At 42.4% G+C, this 24,053-nt stretch overlaps 2 protein-coding genes across 3 annotated transcripts in view; one reads left to right on the top strand and one right to left on the bottom strand.

Annotated features, from left to right (window-relative positions):
- The window catches only part of AGK (acylglycerol kinase), a 93,921-nt gene extending 72,464 nt beyond the window's left edge, over positions 1-21,457 (top strand). For both annotated transcript variants that reach the window (XM_040345714.1, XM_040345713.1), the window contains 5 exons: positions 5,596-5,743; positions 6,848-6,945; positions 9,741-9,811; positions 9,898-9,982; positions 20,992-21,457. In XM_040345714.1, coding sequence (XP_040201648.1) covers positions 5,596-5,743; positions 6,848-6,945; positions 9,741-9,811; positions 9,898-9,982; positions 20,992-21,132 — 543 coding nt within the window. In that variant the 3' untranslated portion in view covers positions 21,133-21,457. The remainder of the gene's footprint in view (positions 1-5,595; positions 5,744-6,847; positions 6,946-9,740; positions 9,812-9,897; positions 9,983-20,991) is intronic.
- DENND11 (DENN domain containing 11) overlaps positions 20,224-24,053 on the bottom strand; it is a 39,983-nt gene continuing 36,153 nt past the window's right edge. The window contains exon 9 of the mRNA XM_040345712.1: positions 20,224-20,330. Within this exon, the coding sequence (XP_040201646.1) occupies positions 20,327-20,330 (4 nt within the window). The 3' untranslated portion in view covers positions 20,224-20,326. The remainder of the gene's footprint in view (positions 20,331-24,053) is intronic.

Raw genomic sequence — 24,053 nt, 5'->3', positions numbered from 1 at the left:
CGCAAAGGACTTTTTATTTAGACAGGTTTTTATCTGGAAGTCTGTTAATTTTCACTGAACAATAAAAGAGGATTGCTCAGAGCTGGATTAACTCTGTATGGCAAGACTGGGCACAGATGATATGAAATCTTATTCTCTACATTGTGACATGTCTACATTTTGGGTTTACATCCATTTTAAGCACGTCCCTTACATATTTAATCTGTGTATTTGGTTGTTTGCCTGTATGGATCAGGGTTACAATATCGGACTTAAGCCTTTACCTCCAATACAGGTTGACTGTTGAAAAGCTGCAGTCTTTTTAGAACTACAAGCCATCAGCCGCGGTGGCTGATGGTAGTGGTAGTCTATTCATTCACAGGACACTGTGAATGAATGATGCAGTTGTGTGGGTGGAGTGCCGCACAGCTGTGCTGTTTTTGAATTGTTACAGCGGGTGCAGTGAGAGAGGATACAGGTTGAACACGTAACATGTTATAAAAGGTGAACTTGCCCTTTTAATGTTCATTATTCATTTTTAATATTCATTATGCTTGTTAATGTGGTACAAGAACACTACATCTTTCAGACTCGATTGACTGACTGATTAGATCCGGTATCCTTGCCATGGCCTTCTTGAATCGGTTTGGGCCTCCTGAGGCAAACACTCACTGTTGTGGCCTACCCAAGGGCTTTAAGCTGGCTATAGATTATTATTTATTATTTATTTTTTGTTTGTTTTTTCATTCAGCCAATAAGCTGGAGAAAAAAAAAAATGAACAGCTTCCTCCATCCACACAAGCAAGGTGGATAGAGGAATCCTCACTAATGAGACCTATTCTGACAGTGGAACTCTCTGCTGTCATAATTCACTTATCAGGAGCTGCAGCCTGCTGATCAGGAAAAAGTTCCCAACAAGCCCTTTAGCTAAAAGTCAATCTAGTGATCGACTTCTGTCAAAATAGGCACGGTCACATGTGGATCGAAATTCCGCCGGTCCCTACTGAACCAGCTGGATTTCAATCTATCTATGGCCAGCTTTAGCCTTTAATGGCATCAGGCATCCAATGCTTGGAGAAGGCAAAACGTAATTCTCGTACTGCTAGTGAAAACTTTGATCAGGGTGTATTTCATATAATAAAGTTCATATTAAAAGTGAGCTTACTCTTTAAAAGTTCATCGGTGTGTCTGTCGACCAAATTATTGAGTATAGCGAGAGATAATTATCTGCTAACGATCAGGAGAAGTACAAGTTTTTTTGTTCTTTTTCCATATGGTGTGAAGATTTGCCTCTCTAGAGTTACAATTACCAGACCTGAGTCACAGCTACAATTTAGAACCTAAGTGCACATAATGATATTTATAACGACGAACTTTGACGGATAGAGACAGGACTGAAGCGGGTTCACAAAGCTCTGACTGATGAGGGCTCGGAAGTGGAAACAGAACATGTAATTAGGGCAGACGGAGGTGATATTTTGGGCTGAATGGACCTGTTTTAGCAGCATTTATGTGCACTGCTAGGATTAACAGTGAGTGACAAATCACTTAAACTCTTTTTGCACTACAACGAAAAAAGATGGTTATTGAGCTCTAATATCTTTACTGATCTGAGCGGTGTTTGATATAATCTTACCAGGTGGACCTATTTTTAGGGCAGTCTATTTTTCGACTAGTAGGCAATTTACTTTTATTCTATTGTCCATTATGTTACCTACAGTGACACCTCTGAGGAAACCTTAGGGGGAATATTCAGTATCCTAATATTAGAATTACCGAATTACTTTCCTTTTTTTTTTTTAAATCTCCTCGCCTGCAAAAAAAAAAAAAAGACCATGTCAATGCGGCGTCGGGCCACTGCTGCCACCAACTTGTGACAAATGGCTGGTCAACCTTACATCAGGCTGTCACTGATATGCGACAATGCCACTCTCAGGCTCGCCCTGCACAAAGATTTTCAGATTTTTCAGCTCACAGGACCACAAGTGCGAACAGACTGAAAGAGATTTCCACTGGGTTAACTACGCAATTAACCTTTTACTTTGCCACCAGAATTTTTTATACAAAAATATCAAATGTTCACAATATTAGCAATGGCAATTATGACCTAAAAATGAATGTCTGTAACACCCACTGTCACCACAGACGGCAATATCCAAAGATGTACCATATAGTAACATACTTTCTAGAGAGAGGGATTCTTTAAGCTCTGCATCGGTGCATTAGAGACAGTTCAGCTTTACATGAACTAACTCTAAATCTACTCGCAGCAACATTCTAAGACTAACCTATCTATTCCTGTAAAGAAGAAATCGATATAATGTGCTTTCCTTTTCTGAAGCCCCTCTGGTCCAGTCCCACACTGAGCTCTGTGTGTGGCAGTGTGCAGAAGAGGCAGCTGACAATGGAAGCCCCATAGTAACTCTATGGGTGACGTCACTTCCCAGCCATTGTCAGCTGTCTCCTGCACACTGCTGGAGACCGGACTAGATTGGCTTCAGAAAAGGTATGTATTTCGATTTTTGCTTTACATGGTTTACGTCTTTTTTTTTTCCTCTAGACCTAAAGAGTGCTCCCTAGTCTCTTGTGTTGACCGTAAAGTGAATAACTCAACACCAAGTTCACTATATGGACCCCTTATATATTTGTACATGTTGATCATATCCCCCCTTATTCTCCTCAAGAGAGAATAAATTCAGTTCCTCTAATCTTTCCTCATAGCTGAGCTCCTCCATGCCTCTTATCAGTTTGGTTGCCCTTCTCTGCACTTTCTCCAGTTCCCTGATATCCTTTTTGAGAACTGGAGCCCAAAACTGAACAGCATATTCCAGATGAGGTCTTGCTAATGATTTGAACAGGGGCAAAATGATATCTATCTCTCTCTCTCTCTCTCTCTCTCTCTCTCTCTCTCTCTCTCTCTCTCTCTCTCTCTCTCTCTCTCTCTCTCTGGAGTCCATACCTCTCTTAATACAAGAAAGGACTTTGCTCGCTTTGGAAACCGCAGCTTGGCATTGCATGCCATTATTGAGCTTATGATCTAACAAAAAAAAACAGATCCTTTTCCACTACAGATCCCCCAGTTTTACTCCCCCTAGTATGTATGATGCATGCATATTCTTGGCCCCCAAGTGCATAACTTTACATTTATCAACATTAAACCTCATCTGCCACATAGTCGCCCAATTAGACAGAGCATTGAGGTCGGCTTGTAAATTGGCGACATCCTGCAAGGACGTTATTCCACTGCATAGCTTGGTGTCATCTGCAAAGACAGAAATGTTACTTTTGATCTCAGACCCAATATCCTTTATAAAGATATTAAAAAGTAAGGGTCCCAAGACTGAACCTTGGGGTACACCACTGATAACCTTAGACCCTTCAGAGTAAGAATCATTAACCACTACTCTCTGAATTCTGTCTTTAAGCCAGTTTTCTATCCATTTACAAACTGATATTTCCAATCCTGTAAGATTTACCTTACACATGAGCCGTGTGTGGGGAACTGTATCGAATGCTTTTGTAAAATCCAAGTATATCACAGACACCCCTCTGTCCAAGGTTTTACTTACCTCTTCATAAAAAAAAATCAGGTTTGTCTGACAACTTCTGTCTTTCATGAATCCATGCTGTCTGTTGCTTAAATAGTTTTTTTCCAGCAAGGACTCATCTATGTGGTCTTTTATTAAATATCAGCGACTGTCCTATCATTACATACTCTTTACTGATTGCCCTGCCACTATATACTGCTCTCTGAATGCCCCCTGCCCTGACATTATACAATGTCTACTGCCCTGGCACTGTCAGTACATACAGCTCCTGGCCTACTCTGCACTGCCACTAGGTACTATGCATGGCCCCACACTTTTTATTACTACATAATGCTCACTGCCCTGTAACTTCATGCTGCTCTGCACTTTCCTACTGCTTCATACCACACACTTCACAGCTCTGCACTGCTATTTCTTACTGCACTTTCTCTATGTGCTGCCCTCCACTGAACCTACATACTGTGCCTGCACATTTTACTCATTAGAACAATCACACTGGGCAGGGGAGCAGAGGGAGCTCTATAAGGGGGGCTGTATGGTGCCCCAAATGTCTTTGTCCCCCAACGGATGTGGTTATCTTTTTATTTATTTTTGGACTTACTGTAAAATTAATTTCATTGAGGGACACATGTCTCGACCCTTGTGTTTTTTTGTCATGCCCTTAGTACTGCTTTGCTACAAAGCTACAGCGATATTTGGTAAAATTTGAAGCAGTATTAAGTAGGGGTGCACCGAAATGGAAATTTCAGAACCGAAACGAAACCGAAATAAAATAAAAATTCAGTCCGAAAACGAAAATTACTTTTTTTTTTTTTTTTTACTATTTCAATAATAATAATGTTTTACAGTATATCATACCCCACTCAGCACATCTTCATATACATACAGATTCAGTGCCTCATCATGCAATATGTTGTATATATGTGTGACATTATTTATTTGTCCATTTTAATTCAACTGCCTCATACCTCACCTAGTGCAATACACAGACGTCCCATCTTTTATCATATAATATATAAAGATGTCTGTGTATTGCCAGACATCTTTATATAATTAATGAATGATATCATATAATATATACAAGATCTTAGATGTCTGTGTGTACTGCACTAGGTGAGATATGAGGAGGATAATAACGAGGCATTCATTTCATTCATATTATATTTAAAAAATGGTACATGACATAAAGACCTAGTCAGCACCTTGCAGGCTTGCATTTAAAAAGGCCGAGTCGCGCGGGGCACATTAATCAAAAAATTGCACTATAGATTAGTCATACAGTCGGGGACTGGTGGTCTGTGACAGTCAGTCACAGACCTTCCCTTGACTGCTGGCGTAAGCGAGTCCCGCCGTCGGGTGAGGAGGTAAGCAGCTTGCTCAGAGTCACGCGGGGTTGGATGGCGCCCAGCCCCCACAGAACGTGGACTTCACTGTTGACTGAGGGGAGCCACATGGACAGCCGATGGTCGGACTCGCACCCGCCAGTCACTGGCTGCGACGTCACGACGCTGACGCTGGCAGTGGCAGAGCAGGAGAAACAGGAAATGAGCCGTACGGACGGTAATTAAGTCCGGCTCTAAAGTGGGTCATTATCGGCAATTATTTCGGTTGTTTCGGCGACCCCAAAATCACGATTTTCGGCCGATATGTATCGGCACCGATATATCGGTGCACCCCTAGTATTAAGACATGGTAAAACCTAAAGTAAGTGCACTTGCATTGGCAGCCGCCGTTCTAAACACATGGAAGCCGCAGTGAGATATCATCAGCAAATGGGCCCCTCCTGAGATATTTCGTGCCATGGATATTATCTAGGAAATACTTCTGGTGTATATTGGAAGAACTTTCCTTTATATGGACTTTTGCTCTCGATCACAACCTTCAACATTATTATGATTATTGGGTTGTATTATATAGATTTGTCATTGTTCTTTTACCTTGTTGTAGTGCTGCACATTTGTTTGAATATACGGATTACAAGGGTTGTATAGTCACCTTGAGTGCTAGCTGCTGATATATATTGCTGTTCTATAAATAAAGGATGCTGCTCATGTTGCCATTGTTTCAGGAATGGCCCCAGAGACATCAGGCCTCCATCTCGTTCTTGGGACCCACTGAGCGCCCTCCAGAGGAACCAGAGGAAAAGCCAGTACGCCCAAATCTACTTGTTAGAATATACAGAAGGCTTGCCAACTACTGGTCGCCCCCAAAAATTGGTAAGCATGCTGTTTGGCTTGTTACTGCTATGCTGACATGTTGTAAAGTGCTGTGCAAACTAATGGCACTATATATACTTCTCTTTTAACATTGTTTATTTGTGTACGCAGCTGTGTGAAAATGTTTATTTAATGGGCTTCTGCATAAATTGCTCCTAATTGCTCTGAGCTACATTGAAGTCTTACACCCCGTTCCCACTGAATGCGGCTTTGAAGCCACCAGTCAGTGCGGTTTTATGTGCAGCTTACCGACATCTGTGCAACTTTATGCACAGATGTCTATGCAAGTTGCACATGAAATCGCCAAAAATAATTCAGGAGTCACACTGATTTGAACAGTTCCATAGCCACAAATGGGGTGTGATATGTCATGCGGTTTTGAACTGTAAAATCAAATGACAAGTTGCACTGGTGTTGACTGGGGCTAATTTAGGTAACAACACATATATGATTTTACTTTTCTGTATCTGTACTGAACTAGTAAACTATCAAAGTTACTGATGGAAAAGGGACACAGTTGAAGTAAAGTAATTTTGAAATTTGTGCATCAACAATATAGCGCATTACAATATTGTATATTGCTAATCAATAAATGTCCCACACCAAAAAACAATCCAGTCATGGACCCCCTGCCTCGGTCTAAATGCCTCAGGTACTTACCTAAGTTTGTGGACCCAGGAAATGCCAGGTCCTGAGTAACGGCACAGTGAGATATTGCAACAAGACCAGTTGGCGACATGCCCTGGCACCAAAAAATGTTGACGCTTGCTGCCACCTCCTGATCTCCCCACACATTTCTTCCGTCCATCACTATGGTGGTCTGCCTCCTTGGTCTGTAGTAATGTATAAGAGGCAGGAAGGGCCTGGCATTGTCAAAGTGCTGATGGTTTTCCTGTTGGATTGGTCTGGGATCCGGTAGTAACAATATTGTAGTGGAGGCTGCTAAAAGTATGCACAGGCAGTCCTAGATACCTGCAGGCAAGTTTTAGGTATTTTTGTGTTTTATCTTTCACTGGTAACCCCAGTAGTGAGCGCTAAGAAAAACAAATTCTGTATAGACTGAGCTTACAATCATTGACAATATTTCTATCTTCCATTTTGCAGAGATTCCTGTGGAAGAGCCTCCTGAGCAGTGGGAAGAGGTTCAGCTATCAGCAGTTGAGCTGACCATCGGCACCCAGAACTACCCTCCAGACTTAACAGTAAGTCTGTGACATGTACAGCCAACCTCCTGTTTGTGTCCTTTCTATACTTACAAGTACGAGCCTTTAAGTGAATGTAAACCTAACAGTGGTGTGCAAATCTCCGGAGTGCAAATCTCCGGAGAGGCAAGGCTTTTATAGACATTGCTGGAGTTTTAGTGAAAACTCCAGCAATGTCTATAAAAGCCTTGCCTCTCCGGAGATTTGCACTCCTTATTGGCTTTTGGGAACAGCAGGAGACATTGGCTCAATCACAGCCAGGTAGCCATTCAGGAGATGAGGGAGCAGGACCAAGCTGTAGCTTTGTGTGTGAATGGACACACAGAGCCCCTGCCCGAGAGCGCGCCTGCTTGGATTCCCCCAGCACAATCTGCTTACACTGGGGGCAGGAGGGAGGGGGAAAAGAAGAGGAGGATCCGGGCTACTCTGTGCAAAACCATTACACAGAGCAGGTAAGTATAACCTGTTTGTTATTTTAGAAAAAAAAACAAGACGTTAATAGTGCTTTAAAAATTGAAATTGCTTATGATGCACCATTCTAAAACCTCTTCTATTTAATATAAAAAAATATCTTACCAAAGGCAAGCCTAAAGGAGTTGTAAAGGAAGGTTTTTTTTTTTTTTTTATCTTAATGCATTCTTTGCATTAAGATAAAAAAGCTTTTGTGTGTAGCAGCCACCCCAGCACCCCCTAATTACTTACCCGAGCCCCATTTCCCTCCAGCGACATGCCCAAATGTCTAAGCCGTCCGGGACACTCCTCCTGATTGGCTGAGACACAGCAGCAGCGCCATTGGCTCCCGTGACTGTCAGTCAGCCAATCAGGGGAGAGAGGGGGTGGGGCCGGGTCAGAGCTCAGTGTCTGAATGGACACACAGAGCTGTGACTTGGATCCAGTGCCCCCATAGGAAGTTGCTGACTGTAGGGGCACTCGATGGAAGGGCCAGGTGCAGCAAAGAGGAACCCAAGAAGAGGAGGATCTGGGCTACTCTGTGCAAAATCAACTGCACAGAGTAGGCAAGTATAACAACATATATTCTTTTTTTTTTTTTTTTTTTTTTTTTTTTTAACAAGACTTTACAATCACTTAGCATCAACTATTTTTGTTTATATTGTCACAATCTCTTACATTTTAATTTTTTTGTCATTCATTCCCTATGGATCCATTTTGCTACATCAACCACTATTGTAGTCACATGACATCCACGTCAGTATGACTGGGTCCTTCATCCAGCCTTTAGCACTGCATGCTTCAGGTCTGCCTACATCTGCATTACATGAAAACAGTGCATACGTACCATCTCATTAGTTGAAGCATCCGCACAATATGGTCACATTATAAGGCTAGGTTCACATACTGTGTAAGTAAGGTTGGTGCGTCATTCACTTGAATAGGCTGTTGTACCTGCAGGGCACGCAGGAAATGGGGCCTTGCACCTTTTTAAAATTTCAGTCGCACGCAAATCCCTATAACACTTTTACACTGTGTGTTTAACCGCACCCGAGTTGGAATTCAGATGTGAGGGGGTACCGTTGTTGAGCTAGGTACACATATCCCCACCCGCTTATATGTGAACCTAGCCTAGCAAGACGCGTGCATGCAATGTCAGCTGCTGAAATACACACGTAAGGGTGTCTCCATCCTACATTACAAGTCACAAAAGACACCCGAAAAGGTGCGGCAATGATCATAGGACAGGCAGGAACAGATAATCGCAAGCTTGAAAAAATGAGAAAGGGAATAGCTGGAATGTTAAAATGTAACAAATTAGGCTTTAACATCGCTGTAATGTCATTTAGTTAGGGTTTACTCCTAATGTTGCCCATTAATGGCTTTAAAGCCCAGTTTGCAGGTAAATATTAATCCCCTTCCCACCCCAAGATTTCTGGCAAGATCAACAGGTATTTTTTACACCCATCAAACAGATATAACAAGGCGCTTTCAAAAGTAGATTTAACAGACCAAATTGGAGCAAATAGTTTTACATACACTTTAAAGCGGGGGTTCACCCGAAAAAATTTTTTTAACATTAGATTGAGGCTAATTACGGGAAGCAGAATCGGGTGTTTTTTTTTTAAACCAATGCCGTACTTACCGTTTTAGAGATAGATGTTCTCCGCCGCTTCAGGGTATGGTCTTCGGGACTGGGCGTTCCTATTTGATTGACAGCCTTCCGACCGTCTCATACAGCGCGTCGAGAGTTCCCGAACGTCGGTGCGGCTCTATACGGCGCCTGCATACCGACGTTCGGCTACTTTCGGAAACTAGTGACGCGCTGTATGAGACGGTCTGAAGGCTGTCAATCAAATAGGAACGCCCAGTCCTGCAGCCCATACCCGGAAGCGGCGGAGAACATCTATCTCTAAAACGGTAAGTACTGCATTGTACTGCATTAAACCTCCACTTTAAGTGAATTGTGCGTTTGCCCTGCAGAGCCCGTGGTCAATAAAGACCCAGTGACATCATCACTGGGTCTCTGTGCTTCTCTATGTAGTGCAGGCATGGTTGGTAGCAGGATGCTATACATAGCTTCATGAAAACATCACAGCGCCTTGTCTCAGTACACCTCTTAAAAAAGTTCCTGCAAATATCAAAATGTCTAGATGAATGAATGTCAGTCTGGAGTGGGAGTTTCTAGGCAGGCTATTTTTGCGTGTAAACCGCCCTAGGTAATGCCACCATGTGATGCTGAGCCTCCATGATTGAAAGAACTGAAATCCAATAAGTGAAAGGAACAAAGTAAGCAATTTCAGTACAGAAGAAGAGCTTTAATGTCTGTTCCTGTCTATATGCAGCGTTCTCTGGACTCCATGAGTATTTGCATTGAACCCGACACCATCAGCAAGTCCGAATTCATTCGTTTTGGGTGAGTCATAAAATTCCCATGGTTATCTAGCCACTTTGTTGTTCTTCGTCTAGCCATAATAATTTTTTTTTTTTTTTTTCTTATAGCATTGAGAAGATTAAAGATCCCCTGCAGTGCCCTAAAGATTCTCAGAAGCTCCACGCCAGCCGCTGCAACATTCAGCTTCCGCAGGTAAACAGTCCCTAGAAAACAACATTCACAGGGACATCTGAGGACAGACACTGTGGGTGGAATTCTACACTGCTGTATTGCTTTATCCTCGTCATTTATTTACAGGATGCTGCAAAGAAAAATATAATATTTATGGCCATTTATAGAGTACAGTATAATGGGTTTGAGTCAATTTTATAAACTCTGGGCAGATAAAAAGGACATAAATTAATGCAGCTCTATATTCATAAATGCATCATTAAAAGGAGAAGTATGACCAAATTATTTTTTTTGGCCATACTTCTCCTGGGGATCACAGGAGTGCACTCCTGTGTACCAGATTCAGCCAAGCCTAATGTCGGCTAAGATCCTGACAATAATGTCAGGATCTTCCCAAATGCCTGACAGGCAGCTAGTCCTTCTCCAGCTGCTCCTGCCCCCAGCTCAGTGCTCCAGTGCATGCTGGAGGGGCAGAACAGAGTCAGCGACTCACACTGGGTTCACACTGTTGTGCGGCTCACAGCAGGGGGTTTGGTTTGTACCTGTTCACTGTTTCAGGTCTGATTTAGATCCAAATTTTGGGCTGAATTCAGGCCTGAATTGGACCAAAGGATGCTCAGGACTCTTCTGCAAACTGCTCTGCAGCCATCCTGGAGATGTGTGAACCGGATCCATTGAGAGCCGGTCACAGTCAATAGTGTGAACCCAGCCAAGGGGGCAGCTGTACTGTAGCATCTGATCAATGCTGCAGTCATGCAGGTGAGTATGTATGTATGTTTGTATGTATGTTTGTTTGTTGAGAATCCATACTTCTCTTTTAAAGTGACAATGCCGCCAAAGGGTTATGTGCAAAGAAAAAAAAGTGTAAAAGAGATGCTACACTTTCCGATGGCCTGTGTTTTGAAACACAACTACATCCGTGCTCCCTGACACCATGGTTATTCCACACTCCCAGGGATGTAAATACCTATAGTCATTTCTCTTGCTTGTCACTAAAATACTACAAGCTAGCAGGAGGAACCATTGCTTGCAGTGAGGGTAGCAGTTATTTGACCCATCTCATCACTAGACTACAGTGACGGCTGGTGCTCAAATTTTTTTGTGGGGCGCAAACTGAAAAATGTAACTGTTTGTAATGCAGGGATGTTAAATAGCCATTTATCAGGTGGTTATGTATGTTTACTGATAGATAAAACTGTGCCCGTCAATTGCAGCCTCACTGTGCCCATTATGAGGGGTTCCCACCACCCCTGTACTGAGTTCCTGGGTTTGTACACCTACTGTGCTCATTATGAGGGGTTCCACCATCCCTGTGCAGAGTTCCCAGGTCTGTACACATGCTGTGCCCATTAAAAGGGGTTCCCATTGTCCCTGTGCTGAGTTCTTGTGTCTGTTCACCTGCTGTGCTCATTATGAGGGGTTCCCATCATTTCTGTGTCTGTACACCGGCTGTGCCCATTATGAGGGGTTCCCATCATTTCTGTGTCTGTACACCGGCTGTGCCCATTATGAGGGGTTCCCATCATTCCTGTGTCTGTACACCGGCTGTGCCCATTATGAGGGGTTCCCATCATTCCTGTGTCTGTACACCTGCTGTGCCCATTGAGGGGTTCCAACCATCCCTGTGCCGAGTTCCCAGGTCTGTACACCCGCTGTGCCCATTATGAGGGGTTCCCACCATCCCTGTCCTGAGTTCTTCTTTACAAGTGTGGTCTCAGATCTGGGCATTCCTCTCTGGGGGTCCAATCCCTTACTGTCTGCCTTGACACCCTTTCCATCCCACATTACTTTTTATCTCATTCAAACTGTTCAGCAGCTCAGTACATTTTCTGCACTCATTTAAGGTGGCCATAGAATAGATGATTCCTTTTTAATTTCATTCCTACTACAGCCACCTTAAATGAGTGCAGAGAATGTACTGAGCTGCTGAACAGTTTGAAAGAGATAAAAAGTCATTTGGGATGGAAAGGGTGTCAGGCAGTGATTGGAATGGTCAGATCTGAGACCAGAGGCTGCAGGATGTGAGCAGTGAAGATCTATGCCAGGGGAGAGCAAACAGGAGAGAGTGAAGGAGGGGAAGGTTTGGTGTGATAGGGAAGGTGTACAGACGTGCATTGCACAGAGAGAGGGGAAGTAAAGTTGGAGGTTAAAGGTGCTGCTGTAGAGTCACTCGGGACACAGTGCAAATAGCATAGCAGGTGCCCCTTCTGCCCCCCCTCTCCAGTCCTGGCCCTGCATCATGTACTGTACCTGGAGATTTTTGTGTGATCCCTCTGTGTGCTGGTTGCCAAGTCTGTGTCACTGTCACAGGGAGATAAATGGACTGCTGCCTCTGCACAGACCTATCGCTCCCTGTCTACCATGAGCCTACCACCATTCCTTTTCTGATGCCGATTCCCTCATTTGCTGAAGGAGATGAGCAATGTATGAGCCAATGACACCACGGGTCCGATAAACGCCCCACCCTATGGACCGGCCAATCAATAACAACCACATGAAGCCTAATGCCTAGAAGTGGAGTGTTGGGGCGCAGCGCTCATAGCCCCAAGGACACTGTAAACAACGTCAATAGAGCTTCTTGGCCCCAATCGCATGTTTACACATGCGTCATGCCTTCAATAGCACCCCTGTGTTTCTTCGCCCTAAACACACACACACTTAAAGGGACACTTTTTTTTTTTAAATCAAGAAGCTTTGGGGGGGTGGTTTGGCACTGCTGGAACACCTGCAGTGGCTAGAGAGCAGTGCAGCAGTAATTTCTGAAGACACGGTCTGCTGAAAAGTATAGTGTCTTTTCTTATACAGGACATTTTTATATATACAGTGATGAAAATAAGTCTTTGAACACCCTGCTATTTTGCAAGTTCTCCCACTTGGAAATCATGGAGGGGTCTGAAATTGTTATCGTAGGTGCATGTCCACTGTGAGAGACATAATCAAAAAAAAAAAATCCAGAAATCACAATTTATGATTTTTTTAACTATTTATTTGTATGATACAGCTGCAAATAAGTATTTGAACACCTGAGAAAATCAATGTTAATTTTTGGTACAGTAGCCTTTGTTTGCAATTACAGAGGTCAAATGTTTCTTGTAGTTTTTCACCAGGTTTGCACACACTGGAGGAGGGATTTTGGCCCACTCCTCCACACAGATCTTCTCTAGATCAGTCAGGTTTCTGGGCTGTCGCTGAGAAACACGGAGTTTGAGCTCCCTCCAAAGATTCTCTATTGGGTTTAGGTCTGGAGACTGGCTAGGCCACGCCAGAACCTTGATATGCTTCTTACAGAGCCACTCCTTGGTTATCCTGGCTGTGTGCTTCGGGTCATTGTCATGTTGGAAGACCCAGCCTCGACCCATCTTCAAATCTCTAACTGAGGGAAGGAGGTTGTTGCCCAAAATCTCGCAATACATGGCCCCGGTCATCCTCTCCTTAATACAGTGCAGTCGCCCTGTCCCATGTGCAGAAAAACACCCCCAAAGCATGATGCTACCACCCCCATGCTTCACAGTAGGGATGGTGTACTTGGGATGGTACTCATCATTCTTCTTCCTCCAAACACGCTTAGTGGAATTATGACCAAAAAGTTCTATTTTGGTCTCATCTGACCACATGACTTTCTCCCATGACTCCTCTGGATCATCCAAATGGTCATTGGCAAACTTAAGACGGGCCTTGACATGTGCTGGTTTAAGCAGGGGAACCTTCCGTGCCATGCATGATTTCAAACCATGACGTCTTAGTGTATTACCAACAGTAACCTTGGAAACGGTGGTCCCAGCTCGTTTCAGGTCATTGACCAGCTCCTCCCGTGTAGTCCTGGGCTGATTTCTCACCTTTCTTAGGATCATTGAGACCCCACGAGGTGAGATTTTGCATGGAGCCCCAGTCCGAGGGAGATTGACAGTCATGTTTAGCTTCTTCCATTTTCTAATGATTGCTCCAACAGTGGACCTTTTTTCACCAAGCTGCTTGGCAATTTCCCCGTAGCCCTTTCCAGCCTTGTGGAGGTGTACAATTTTGTCTCTAGTGTCTTTGGACAGCTCTTTGGTCTTGGCCATGTTAGTAGTTGGATTCTTACTGATTGTATGGGGTGGACAGGTGTCTTTATGCAGCTAATGACCTCAAACAGGTGCATCTAATTTAAGATAATAAATGGAGTGGAGGTGGACATTTTAAAGGCAGACAAACAGGTCTTTGAGGGTCAGAATTCTAGCTGATAGACAGGTGTTCAAATACTTATTTGCAGCTGTATCATACAAATAAATAGTTAAAAAATCATAAATTGTGATTTCTGGAATTTTTTTTTTTGATTATGTCTCTCACAGTGGACATGCACCTACAGGGAGTGCAGAATTATTAGGCAAGTTGTTTTTTTGAGGATTAATTTTATTATTGAACAACAACCATGTTCTCAATGAACCCAAAAAACTCATTAATATCAAAGCTGAATATTTTTGGAAGTAGTTTTTTGTTTGTTTTTAGTTTTAGCTATTTTAGGGGGATATCTGTGTGTGCAGGTGACTATTACTGTGCATAATTATTAGGCAACTTAACAAAAAAAAAATATATACCCATTTCAATTATTTATTTTTACCAGTGAAACCAATATAACATCTCAACATTCACAAATATACATTTCTGACATTCAAAAACAAAACAAAAACAAATCAGTGACCAATATAGCCACCTTTCTTTGCAAGGACACTCAAAAGCCTGACATCCATGGATTCTGTAAGTGTTTTGATCTGTTCACCATCAACATTGCGTGCAGCAGCAACCACAGCCTCCCAGACACTGTTCAGAGAGGTGTACTGTTTTCCCTCCTTGTAAATCTCACATTTGATGATGGACCACAGGTTCTCAATGGGGTTCAGATCAGGTGAACAAGGAGGCCATGTCATTAGTTTTTCTTCTTTTATACCCTTTCTTGCCAGCCACGCTGTGGAGTACTTGGACGCGTGTGATGGAGCATTGTCCTGCATGAAAATCATGTTTTTCTTGAAGGATGCAGACTTCTTCCTGTACCACTGCTTGAAGAAAGTGTCTTCCAGAAACTGGCAGTAGGACTGGGAGTTGAGCTTGACTCCATCCTCAACCCGAAAAGGCCCCACAAGCTCATCTTTGATGATACCAGCCCAAACCAGTACTCCACCTCCATCTTGCTGGCGTCTGAGTCGGACTGGAGCTCTCTGCCCTTTACTAATCCTACCACGGGCCCATCCATCTGGCCCATCAAGACTCACTCTCATTTCAGCAGTCCATAAAACCTTAGAAAAATCAGTCTTGAGATATTTCTTGGCCCAGTCTTGACGTTTCAGCTTGTGTGTCTTGTTCAGTGGTGGTCGTCTTTCAGCCTTTCTTACCTTGGCCATGTCTCTGAGTATTGCACACCTTGTGCTTTTGGGCACTCCAGTGATGTTGCAGCTCTGAAATATGGCCAAACTGGTGGCAAGTGGCATCTTGGCAGCTGCACGCTTGACTTTTCTCAGTTCATGGGCAGTTATTTTGCGCCTTGGTTTTTCCACACGCTTCTTGCGACCCTGTTGACTATTTTGAATGAAACGCTTGATTGTTCGATGATCACGCTTCAGAAGCTTTGCAATTTTAAGAGTGCTGCATCCCTCTGCAACATATCTCACTATTTTTGACTTTTCTGAGCCTGTCAAGTCCTTCTTTTGACCCATTTTGCCAAAGGAAAGGAAGTTGACTAATAATTCTGCACACCTGATATAGGGTGTTGATGTCATTAGACCACACCCCTTCTCATTACAGAGATGCACATCACCTAATATGCTTAATTGGTAGTAGGCTTTCGAGCCTATACAGCTTGGAGTAAGACAACATGCATAAAGAGGATGATGTGGTCAAAATACTTATTTGCCTAATAATTCTGCACTCCCTGTACGATGACAATTTCATACCCCTCCATGATTTCCAAGTGGGAGAACTTGCAAAATAGCAGGGTGTTCATAAATCATATAAACATTTCTAAAACATGTAAATAATATAAACTAAATCACCACGTGAAAAAGTGTCAAATTATTAAACCTGAGAATAAAAAGAAAATATGGAAAATATATACTGCAAATTATATATTATCTCTAAACAAGTGTTCATAAGTGGTCATCCAAAACCCACACCTAAAGTGTGGAAAGAATCAAAAAAATCAAGTCCATAAAGTGTAGTGTTTTTTTAAACAAACATGCAATCTTCTCAAACCAACTTGATATAATTCTTCCACCACACCACTTGTGTTTCTGTGACTCCGCATTCTTAAAGGAGTTGTAAAGGAAACAAAATGTTCACCTTCATGCAATCTAAGGTGAAAAAACATCTGATGATGCCGCCCCCCCCCCCCCCCCCCCCCCCCCCGTTTTACTTAGCTGATCCCTCAAAAGTCCTGCGCTTGGTTTCGAGATCCCCTTCGCCGCTAAGCCTGGCCGCTGATTGGCTAGAGCGGATGGATTGAGAGCAGCGCAGCCATTGGCTGGCGCTGCTGTCAATCACATCCAGTGACGCAGCACGCCGAGGGGTGGGGCCGAGTGATACAGCGAGCGGCTATGGGCCCGCAAGGACTCATCACCATGCGAGCTCTCTCGCATGCATATGAACAGTTCTTGCGGGGAGGACCAGAGACAGCCGCCGAGGGACCCCAGAAGATGTGGATCGGGGCCACTCTGTGCAAAACAAACTGCACAGTGGAGGGAAGTATCACATATTTGTTATTTTAAAGAAAAACATTTTTTCCTTTATTGATTCTTAACCACTTCATTACTGGGCACTTAAACCCCCTTCGTGCCCAGACCAATTTTCAGCGCTGACGCATTTTGAATGACAATTGCGCGGTCATACAACACTGTACCCAAATTATATTTTTATCATTTTTTCCCCACAAATAGAGCTTTGTTTTGGTGGTATTTGATCACCTCTGCGATTTTTATTTTTTGCGCTATAAACAAATAAAGACAGAAAATTTGGAAAAAAAACACTATTTTTTACTTTTTGTTATAATAATATCCCATTTTTTTTTTTAAATAAAAATTTCCCTCGGTTTAGGCCGATACGTATTCTTCTACATATTTTTGTTAAAAAAAATCGCAATAAGCGTATATTGATTGGTTTGCGCAAAAGTTATAGCGCCTACAAAATAGGGGATAGATTTATGATTTTTTTTTCTTTTTTTTTATTAGTAATGGCGGCGATTTGCGTTTTTTTTTTTTTTTTGTGTCAGGCCTGCGATATTGCGGCGGACGTATCGAACACTTTTGACACAATTTTGGGACCATTCACATTTATACAGCGATCAGTGCTATAAAAATGCACTAATTACTGTATAAATGTGACTGGCAGTGAAGGGGTTAACACTAGGGGTTGAGGAAGGGGTTAAATGTATTCCCTGGGTGTGTTCTTACTGTGTGGGGGGAGGGGACTGACTGGGGGAGGTGACCGATGCTGTGTCCCTATGTAAAGATCGGTCTCCTCTCTCCCTGACAGCACGTGGAGCTCTGTGTTTACACACAGAGCTCCACGTCCTGCTGTGTCACCGACGATCGCGGGTGTCTGGCGGACATCGCGCCCCCCCAGGCACTCGCATCGGCTCCCGAGCGATGCGCCGGGCACGTTGTTTCCCCAAATGCGCGCCCACGGGAACAAACAACAACAACAGGACGTCCATCCGGCACTTGAGAGCCGCGCTGTGGACGTCTTTCGTCCATAGCGCGGATCCCAAGTGGTTAAAGGATTTGCACTCACCACAAGAATGTGCCTTACATTATCATGCTCGGCATTAAAGCTTAGTAAACCCTCCAAGGTCTCCAGGCAATTCCAGCAGTGTTCAGTAAACCAGTGTTCTCCACATGTAAGAATAAATAAGTGCTTGCAATAGTGAAGTACTGTAAAACCATTTATTAAATCGGCGCACATAAAATCTCCAAATATTGCACTCACATCCTTCCAAGAAAAACAAGGCACTTCAAACAAAATCCTTTTTCAGAAGCAAGAGACTAGCATGCGATATATAGGGGTCACGGCAGACCCAGAGCTGAACCCACTACTCTCACCCTCGCCTACTACTCTCACCCTCGCCTACTACTCTCACCCTCGCCTACTACTCTCACCCTCGCCTACTACTCTCACCCTTGCTTGCGTGTCTCTCTGCTCCTAGAACGATTTCACACGTGATGATCGGTAAATTCAGACGCTAAACACCACAGTTCATTGCCGTGTAGCTCAGCCCAGACATGTTTCATCAAACTGATTTCTTCAATGGGCCAATCCCATTGAAGAAATTCTCAAAGTTGTTTTGAGAAGATTGCATGTTTGTTTAAGTTTGAAACACTTGGAAAAACACTAACATTTATGGACTTGATTTTTTTGATTCTTTCCACACTTTAGGTGTGGGTTTTGGATGACCACTTATGAACACTTGTTTAGAGACAATATATAATTTGCAGTATAAATTTTCCATATTTTCTTTTTATTCTCAGGTTTAATAATTTGACACTTTTTCACATGGTGATTTAGTTTATATTATGTACATGTTTTAGAAATGTTTATATGATTTATGAACACAGCGTTACAAATTTTTTGCATAAGTAACAGAATGCACAATATTTCCAATGCACATATTCCTGAAACTGGCTGTAGATGTACAGTGCCCTGAAAAAGCATTCATACCCCTTGAAATGGTCCACATTTTGTCATGTTGCAACCAAAAAACATAAATGTATTTTATTAGGATTTTATGTCATAGACCAACACAAAGTGGCACATAATTGTGAGGCAGAAGGAAAATGATTTTTGATACCTTTTTTTTTTTTTTTTACAAATATGAAAATTGTGACGTGCATTTTTATTCAGTCAATACTTTGTAGAACCAACTTTCACTGCAATTACAGCTGCAAGTTTTTTTGGGGATGTCTCTACCAGCTTTGCACATCTAGAGAGACATTTTTTCCCATTCTTCTTTGCAGAATAGCTCAAGCTCTGTCAGATTGGATGCAGAGCATCTGTGAACAGCAATTTAAGTCTTGCCACAGATTATCAATTAGATTTAGGTCTGGACTTTGACTCCATTTTAATACATGTATATACTTTGATCTAAACCATTCCATTGTAGTTCTGGCGGTATGTTTAGTGTCGTTGTCCTGCTGGAAGATGAACCTCCATCCCAGTCTGAAGTCTTTTGCAGACTAACAGGTTTCCTTCTAAGATTGCTCTGTATTGGGCTCCATCCATCTTCCCATCAACTCTGACCAGCTTCCCTGTCGAAAAAAAACATCCCCACAACATGTGTTCAGGGTGATGTGCAGTGTTAGTTTCCCCTATGCAGAGTTTTGCCTTTAGGCCAAAAAGTAACATTTTGGTCTCATCTGACTAGAACACCTTCTTCCACATGTTTGCTGTGTCCCCCACATGGCTTCTCACATACTGGACTTCTTATGGCTTTCTTTCAACAATGGATTTTTTTTCTTGCCACTCTTCCATAAAGGCCAGATTTGTGGAGTGCACCCCTAATAGTTTTCCTGTGGACAGATTCTCCCAACTGAGCTGTGGATCTCTGCAGCTCCTCCAGAGTTACCATGGGCCTCTTAGCTGCTTCTCTGATGAATGCTATCATTGCCCGGCCTGTCCGTTTAGGTGGACGGCCATGTCTTGGTAGGTTTGGACTTGTGCCATACTCTGCATTTTTGAAAGATGAATTGAACAGTGCTCTGTGAGATGTTCAAAGCTTGGGATTCTTTTTTTTTTTTTTTTATAATCTAACCCTACTTTAAACTTCTCCCCAACCTGTCTGGTGTGTTCCTTGGCCTTCATGATGCAGTTTGTTCTCTAACAAACCTATGAGGGCTTCACATAACAGCTGTATTTTATACTGAGATTACAATTTTGCACAGGTGGACTCCATTTACAAATTGGGTGATTTCTGAAGGCAATTGGTTCCACTAGATTTTAGTTAGGGGTATCAGAGTAAAGGGTACAAATGTATGCCATACTTTTCACATTTATTTAAAAAAAAAAAAAAAATCCTTCCACTTCACAATTATGTGCCACTTTCTGTTGGCCTATTTCATAAAATCCCTCAAAAATAAATTTACATTTTTGGTTATAATATGACAAAATTTCAAGGGGTATGAATACTTTTTCAAGGTACTTTGAATGTCTTCAGGTCCCAGGAGAATCCATTTAAAGTGAGAAGTATGTCACCAGCAACACGGATCTCCATAACATTTATAGCTTTATTTAGTAATTCCATCATTTTATGACGGGTCACGTGCCTGATGAAGAGGGTCCTGCATGGCTCTGAAACATTGGGCGTTATAGCCGCATAACGGAAGCGTGGCTTCTGCTGGGACTTGGCCTTCACCTTAAAAAGAACCCTTCATGTGCACTGCTCTTGTTTAAAGGTCCATTCATACACATGGCAAAGCCTATTACATGCATTAATACAGTGCATTGCAGTGTAATGAAATTGTGGCATTAGCAGCCCACCCATTCAACCTTCCCATAATGCACGTGTATGAATGAGCCATAAAGGTGCAAGCCCCAAGGTTATCCTGACCCACCCTTTGCTATTTGAAAAAGTAAATTTGTATTGGCTGCATGCTTGTTCCTGGTGCTTGCCTCGCTAAACAGTCAAGGATACAAATTACGGTTCTTGGTATCATAAATGAGGCCGCAGTGTTTAATGGAAAGAAAAAATGTCAAACTTTCAAGGCAAAACTCGAATTTTTTTTTTTTTTTGCCAGGGTTTGTGTGTCTCTCTCTCTCTCTCTCCCCACCCTTACCTGTATCTGTCTGTAGATGCTTCAAAGAGGTTTCCTTTCACTTCCTGTTTACTTCAATATTGATGTTTAGAACTTGTGTGGCTGTTTGCAGTGTAATATGTTCCAGCTCCTTTATAGGCATCTCTGCCAGCAGGGCAGATCATATCGGCTGTGCAGAGATTACCCATAACATATACTTGGAAGGGGGGCGCTCCTCCTCCCCAGAGGAAATGACTTGTGTTTTGTTTTTTTATAATGCAGGGAACAGAAGGCCATTTCAGTATAGACTCTGAAGAGTATGAAGCCATGACTGTAGAGGTGACACTTCTGCCAAGAAAGTTGCGTTTCCTTTGCCATCCATCCCAAAAAGAACAGTTGACCCAGACTGCAGCGCCGGCCTAATTATTTAAAATATGTTTGTCTATACATCCACCACTACTAAGCTGAGATCCAAGGTTTCTTCGGGCTTTTAACCAGGAGCATGGGAGTCACCGAGATGAAGAATACCTGAAATGTATTCATTGCCATAGTAGTCATGCAAACCCATGACTTACTCCATATGCTGTGACTTGTAGTTTACTGCATGCATGTCCTAATGTTGGCCATTCTCAGTTGTGTCCTCTGGGCCATCTATAAATTCCATTTGTGTATACCAGAGCAAATGACAAATTTCTTGCCATGTAACAAGTTTACTTGAGGGGAAAATAAATGTAACTATTAAAACATTTACATCTGTCTAAAAACATTCTGCCTGCATGAGGGTTTCAGTAGCATAATATATAACAAGTCAATTATGCTTTTTTGCGATTCATGGTCAGCTAGATTTTAAAGCAGGTCTCCAGCCAGGCGCTATATATATATATATATATATTCTCTACACACACATGTAAACTTCCCATGGTAGTAGGGGGACAGTTGGTCTTCTCATGTAGTGAGCACTACACAGTTCTAGTAGTCCAGCCTTAGTACTGATGCACCCCAAGGAGAGCATGTAAAAGGGCTGGGCAGAAAGACAATGTCATTCCAGCCCTGGACCAAGAAGAAAGTCAGTGGGAGGAGACTACAGTAAGTGAAAAGCACTTGCACTTTATGGCTGAGTAACATTATTTTTACTTCCCGTCTGTGAAGGAAGTAAAAGACAAAATTCTAGCTTTAAATGCATTGAAACCAATTATTACATTTTAAATGCACCTTGCAGCTCATGGTTTGCTATTTACCTGGCAAAGTATGTCTGCAAAACTGTAACACTCCAAACTGCACCTCTTTACTTTCCTTTTCCACCCACTAATGATGGGGGCAATTGTTTACTCCCATATTCACACTAGCCCCCCTCAAAGTCTGAAGAACGGTAAACTTGCTCTATCTTCAGACACTTCGTATGGTTCAAACCGATATGTTTAGAGAAGCTTTTAGTGTTTGCAGTTCTAAGATGGGACATCTGAGAGTGAACAGAATAGCACGATTCCTTTCTTCTACCATAAGCCCCAATATATGACAAATGCGCTGTTATAACACACTGATCTTTGTTCCTGGCCAAAAAAAAAAAAAAGTATAAATCAGGTGAGCATATCATGTTGTCTTTAAGCAGGGCTCCACCGTAAAAAACAAAAATATTAAAAGCCAGCAGCTACAAATACTGCAGCTGCTGACTTTTAATATTGGGACACTTACCGTGTTTCCCCGAAAATAAGCCCGGGTCTTATATTAATTATGCCAACAAATGACACAGTAGGGCTTATTTTCGGGGTAGGTCTTACCATGTACCCCCTCCCTGCCTGTCAGGAATCCCCAGTGTTAACTGAGTTAAAATACTTGTAAAATCCTATAATCCACTCTATTACAGTATTATATAATGTACAATGTGTGTGTTTCTGTAATATAATTGTGCCAAATACCTTTGTTATAGCGCCGCTCTGTGCTTCTGTTACACGCCGGAGCTCTCTTCCCCCCAATTATATTACAGAAACGCACACATTGTACATTATATACTACTGTAATAGAGTGGATTATAGGATTTTACAAGCATTTTTAACTAGGGCTTATTTTCAGGGTAGGGCTTATATTGCAGCTCTCCTGGAAAATAACGCTAGGTCTTATTTTCAGGGTAGGTCTTATTTTTGGGGAAACAGGGTACCTGTCCTGGAGTCCAGCGACGTGGGCAGCAGCAGAAGACGAGCGATCGCTCATCCCTCGGCTGCCCCCACCGTCATCTGGGGTGAGGGAATCGGGAAGTGAAGAGTTTAGGCTTCATTTCCTGGTTCCCTACTGCGCATGCACGTCTTTTACTGGGAGTCTTGTGTTTCCCAGGACACAATGGGGGGACCGGGAAGTGACGCACTACCCACAGACTGTATGCACGGAAGTGGGTGCCAATACCCGTCTTAGACAGGTATCTGCACCCCCCTGAAAGGAATCCGATGAGCAGAAGTTCCACTTTAGGGTGTTAAAACAAGACTGTTTATGTTCAAGGCACTCTTTTTCTTTTATGGGATGTTACCATAGCAGAAACTTTGGCTGATGAGTACATAGCAGTATTAAGCCTGGCAAAGGCTCGAAACCTTGTCAACTGTGTCTAAAGAAAGATGGGCTAGTATTGGGCTGTGAACCATTGTACGAGGGGTCTTTAAAAAGTTTTTGCACTTTTTTTATATATATATCTCTCTCTCTCTCTCTCTCTCTATCTATATATCTATCTATCTATCTCTCTCTCTATCTCTCTATCTATCTCTCTATCTATCTCTCTATCTTGATGGGGAAAGTGCAGAAATTGAAGAACCTTTATACAGTCTTTCACCTCTTACAAGCATTTTACACTTCAGCTTGCCTTTAATAAGAGACAGGATCAGAGTTTTGAGTAAACGTGATTTTATTGTTCAAACACAGTGTATTCCTTCCTGTATTGCCAAGTGGTTGCTGGTTTCTCTCTGACAATTATTATCTGTACCCAATACATCATTACCTGAACAGTCAGTCCTAGATACGAATCAGAGCTGCAATGTAGTGCCTGAATAGAACACCAGCAGCTATGATCTTTGGCCACAAGGAGGAGCACTTTCATTAAATCTTACAACAATCTACACAGTTATGTCTCCATCTATACAGAACTTCAATTTTATAAGTAAGATCACTTTACCACACGTCCAAAAATAAAAACAAATGCATTTGTGGTCATTTTAAATTAGGAGGAAAAAGTACCATTTTACACAGAATATACTTTTGATATTTCTTCTTTACAATATAAATTTCTGTGTATCTGAAAATAACATCTAATATTGACTGGCAGCTGTTACATTATAAGAAGCAATGTAAAAAGGACATTTTTG

The sequence above is a fragment of the Rana temporaria genome, chromosome 3, assembly GCF_905171775.1.
Source record: "Rana temporaria chromosome 3, aRanTem1.1, whole genome shotgun sequence".
NCBI classification, from domain to species: Eukaryota; Metazoa; Chordata; class Amphibia; order Anura; family Ranidae; genus Rana; species Rana temporaria.
This window is presented reverse-complemented; position numbering and strand designations above follow the sequence as displayed.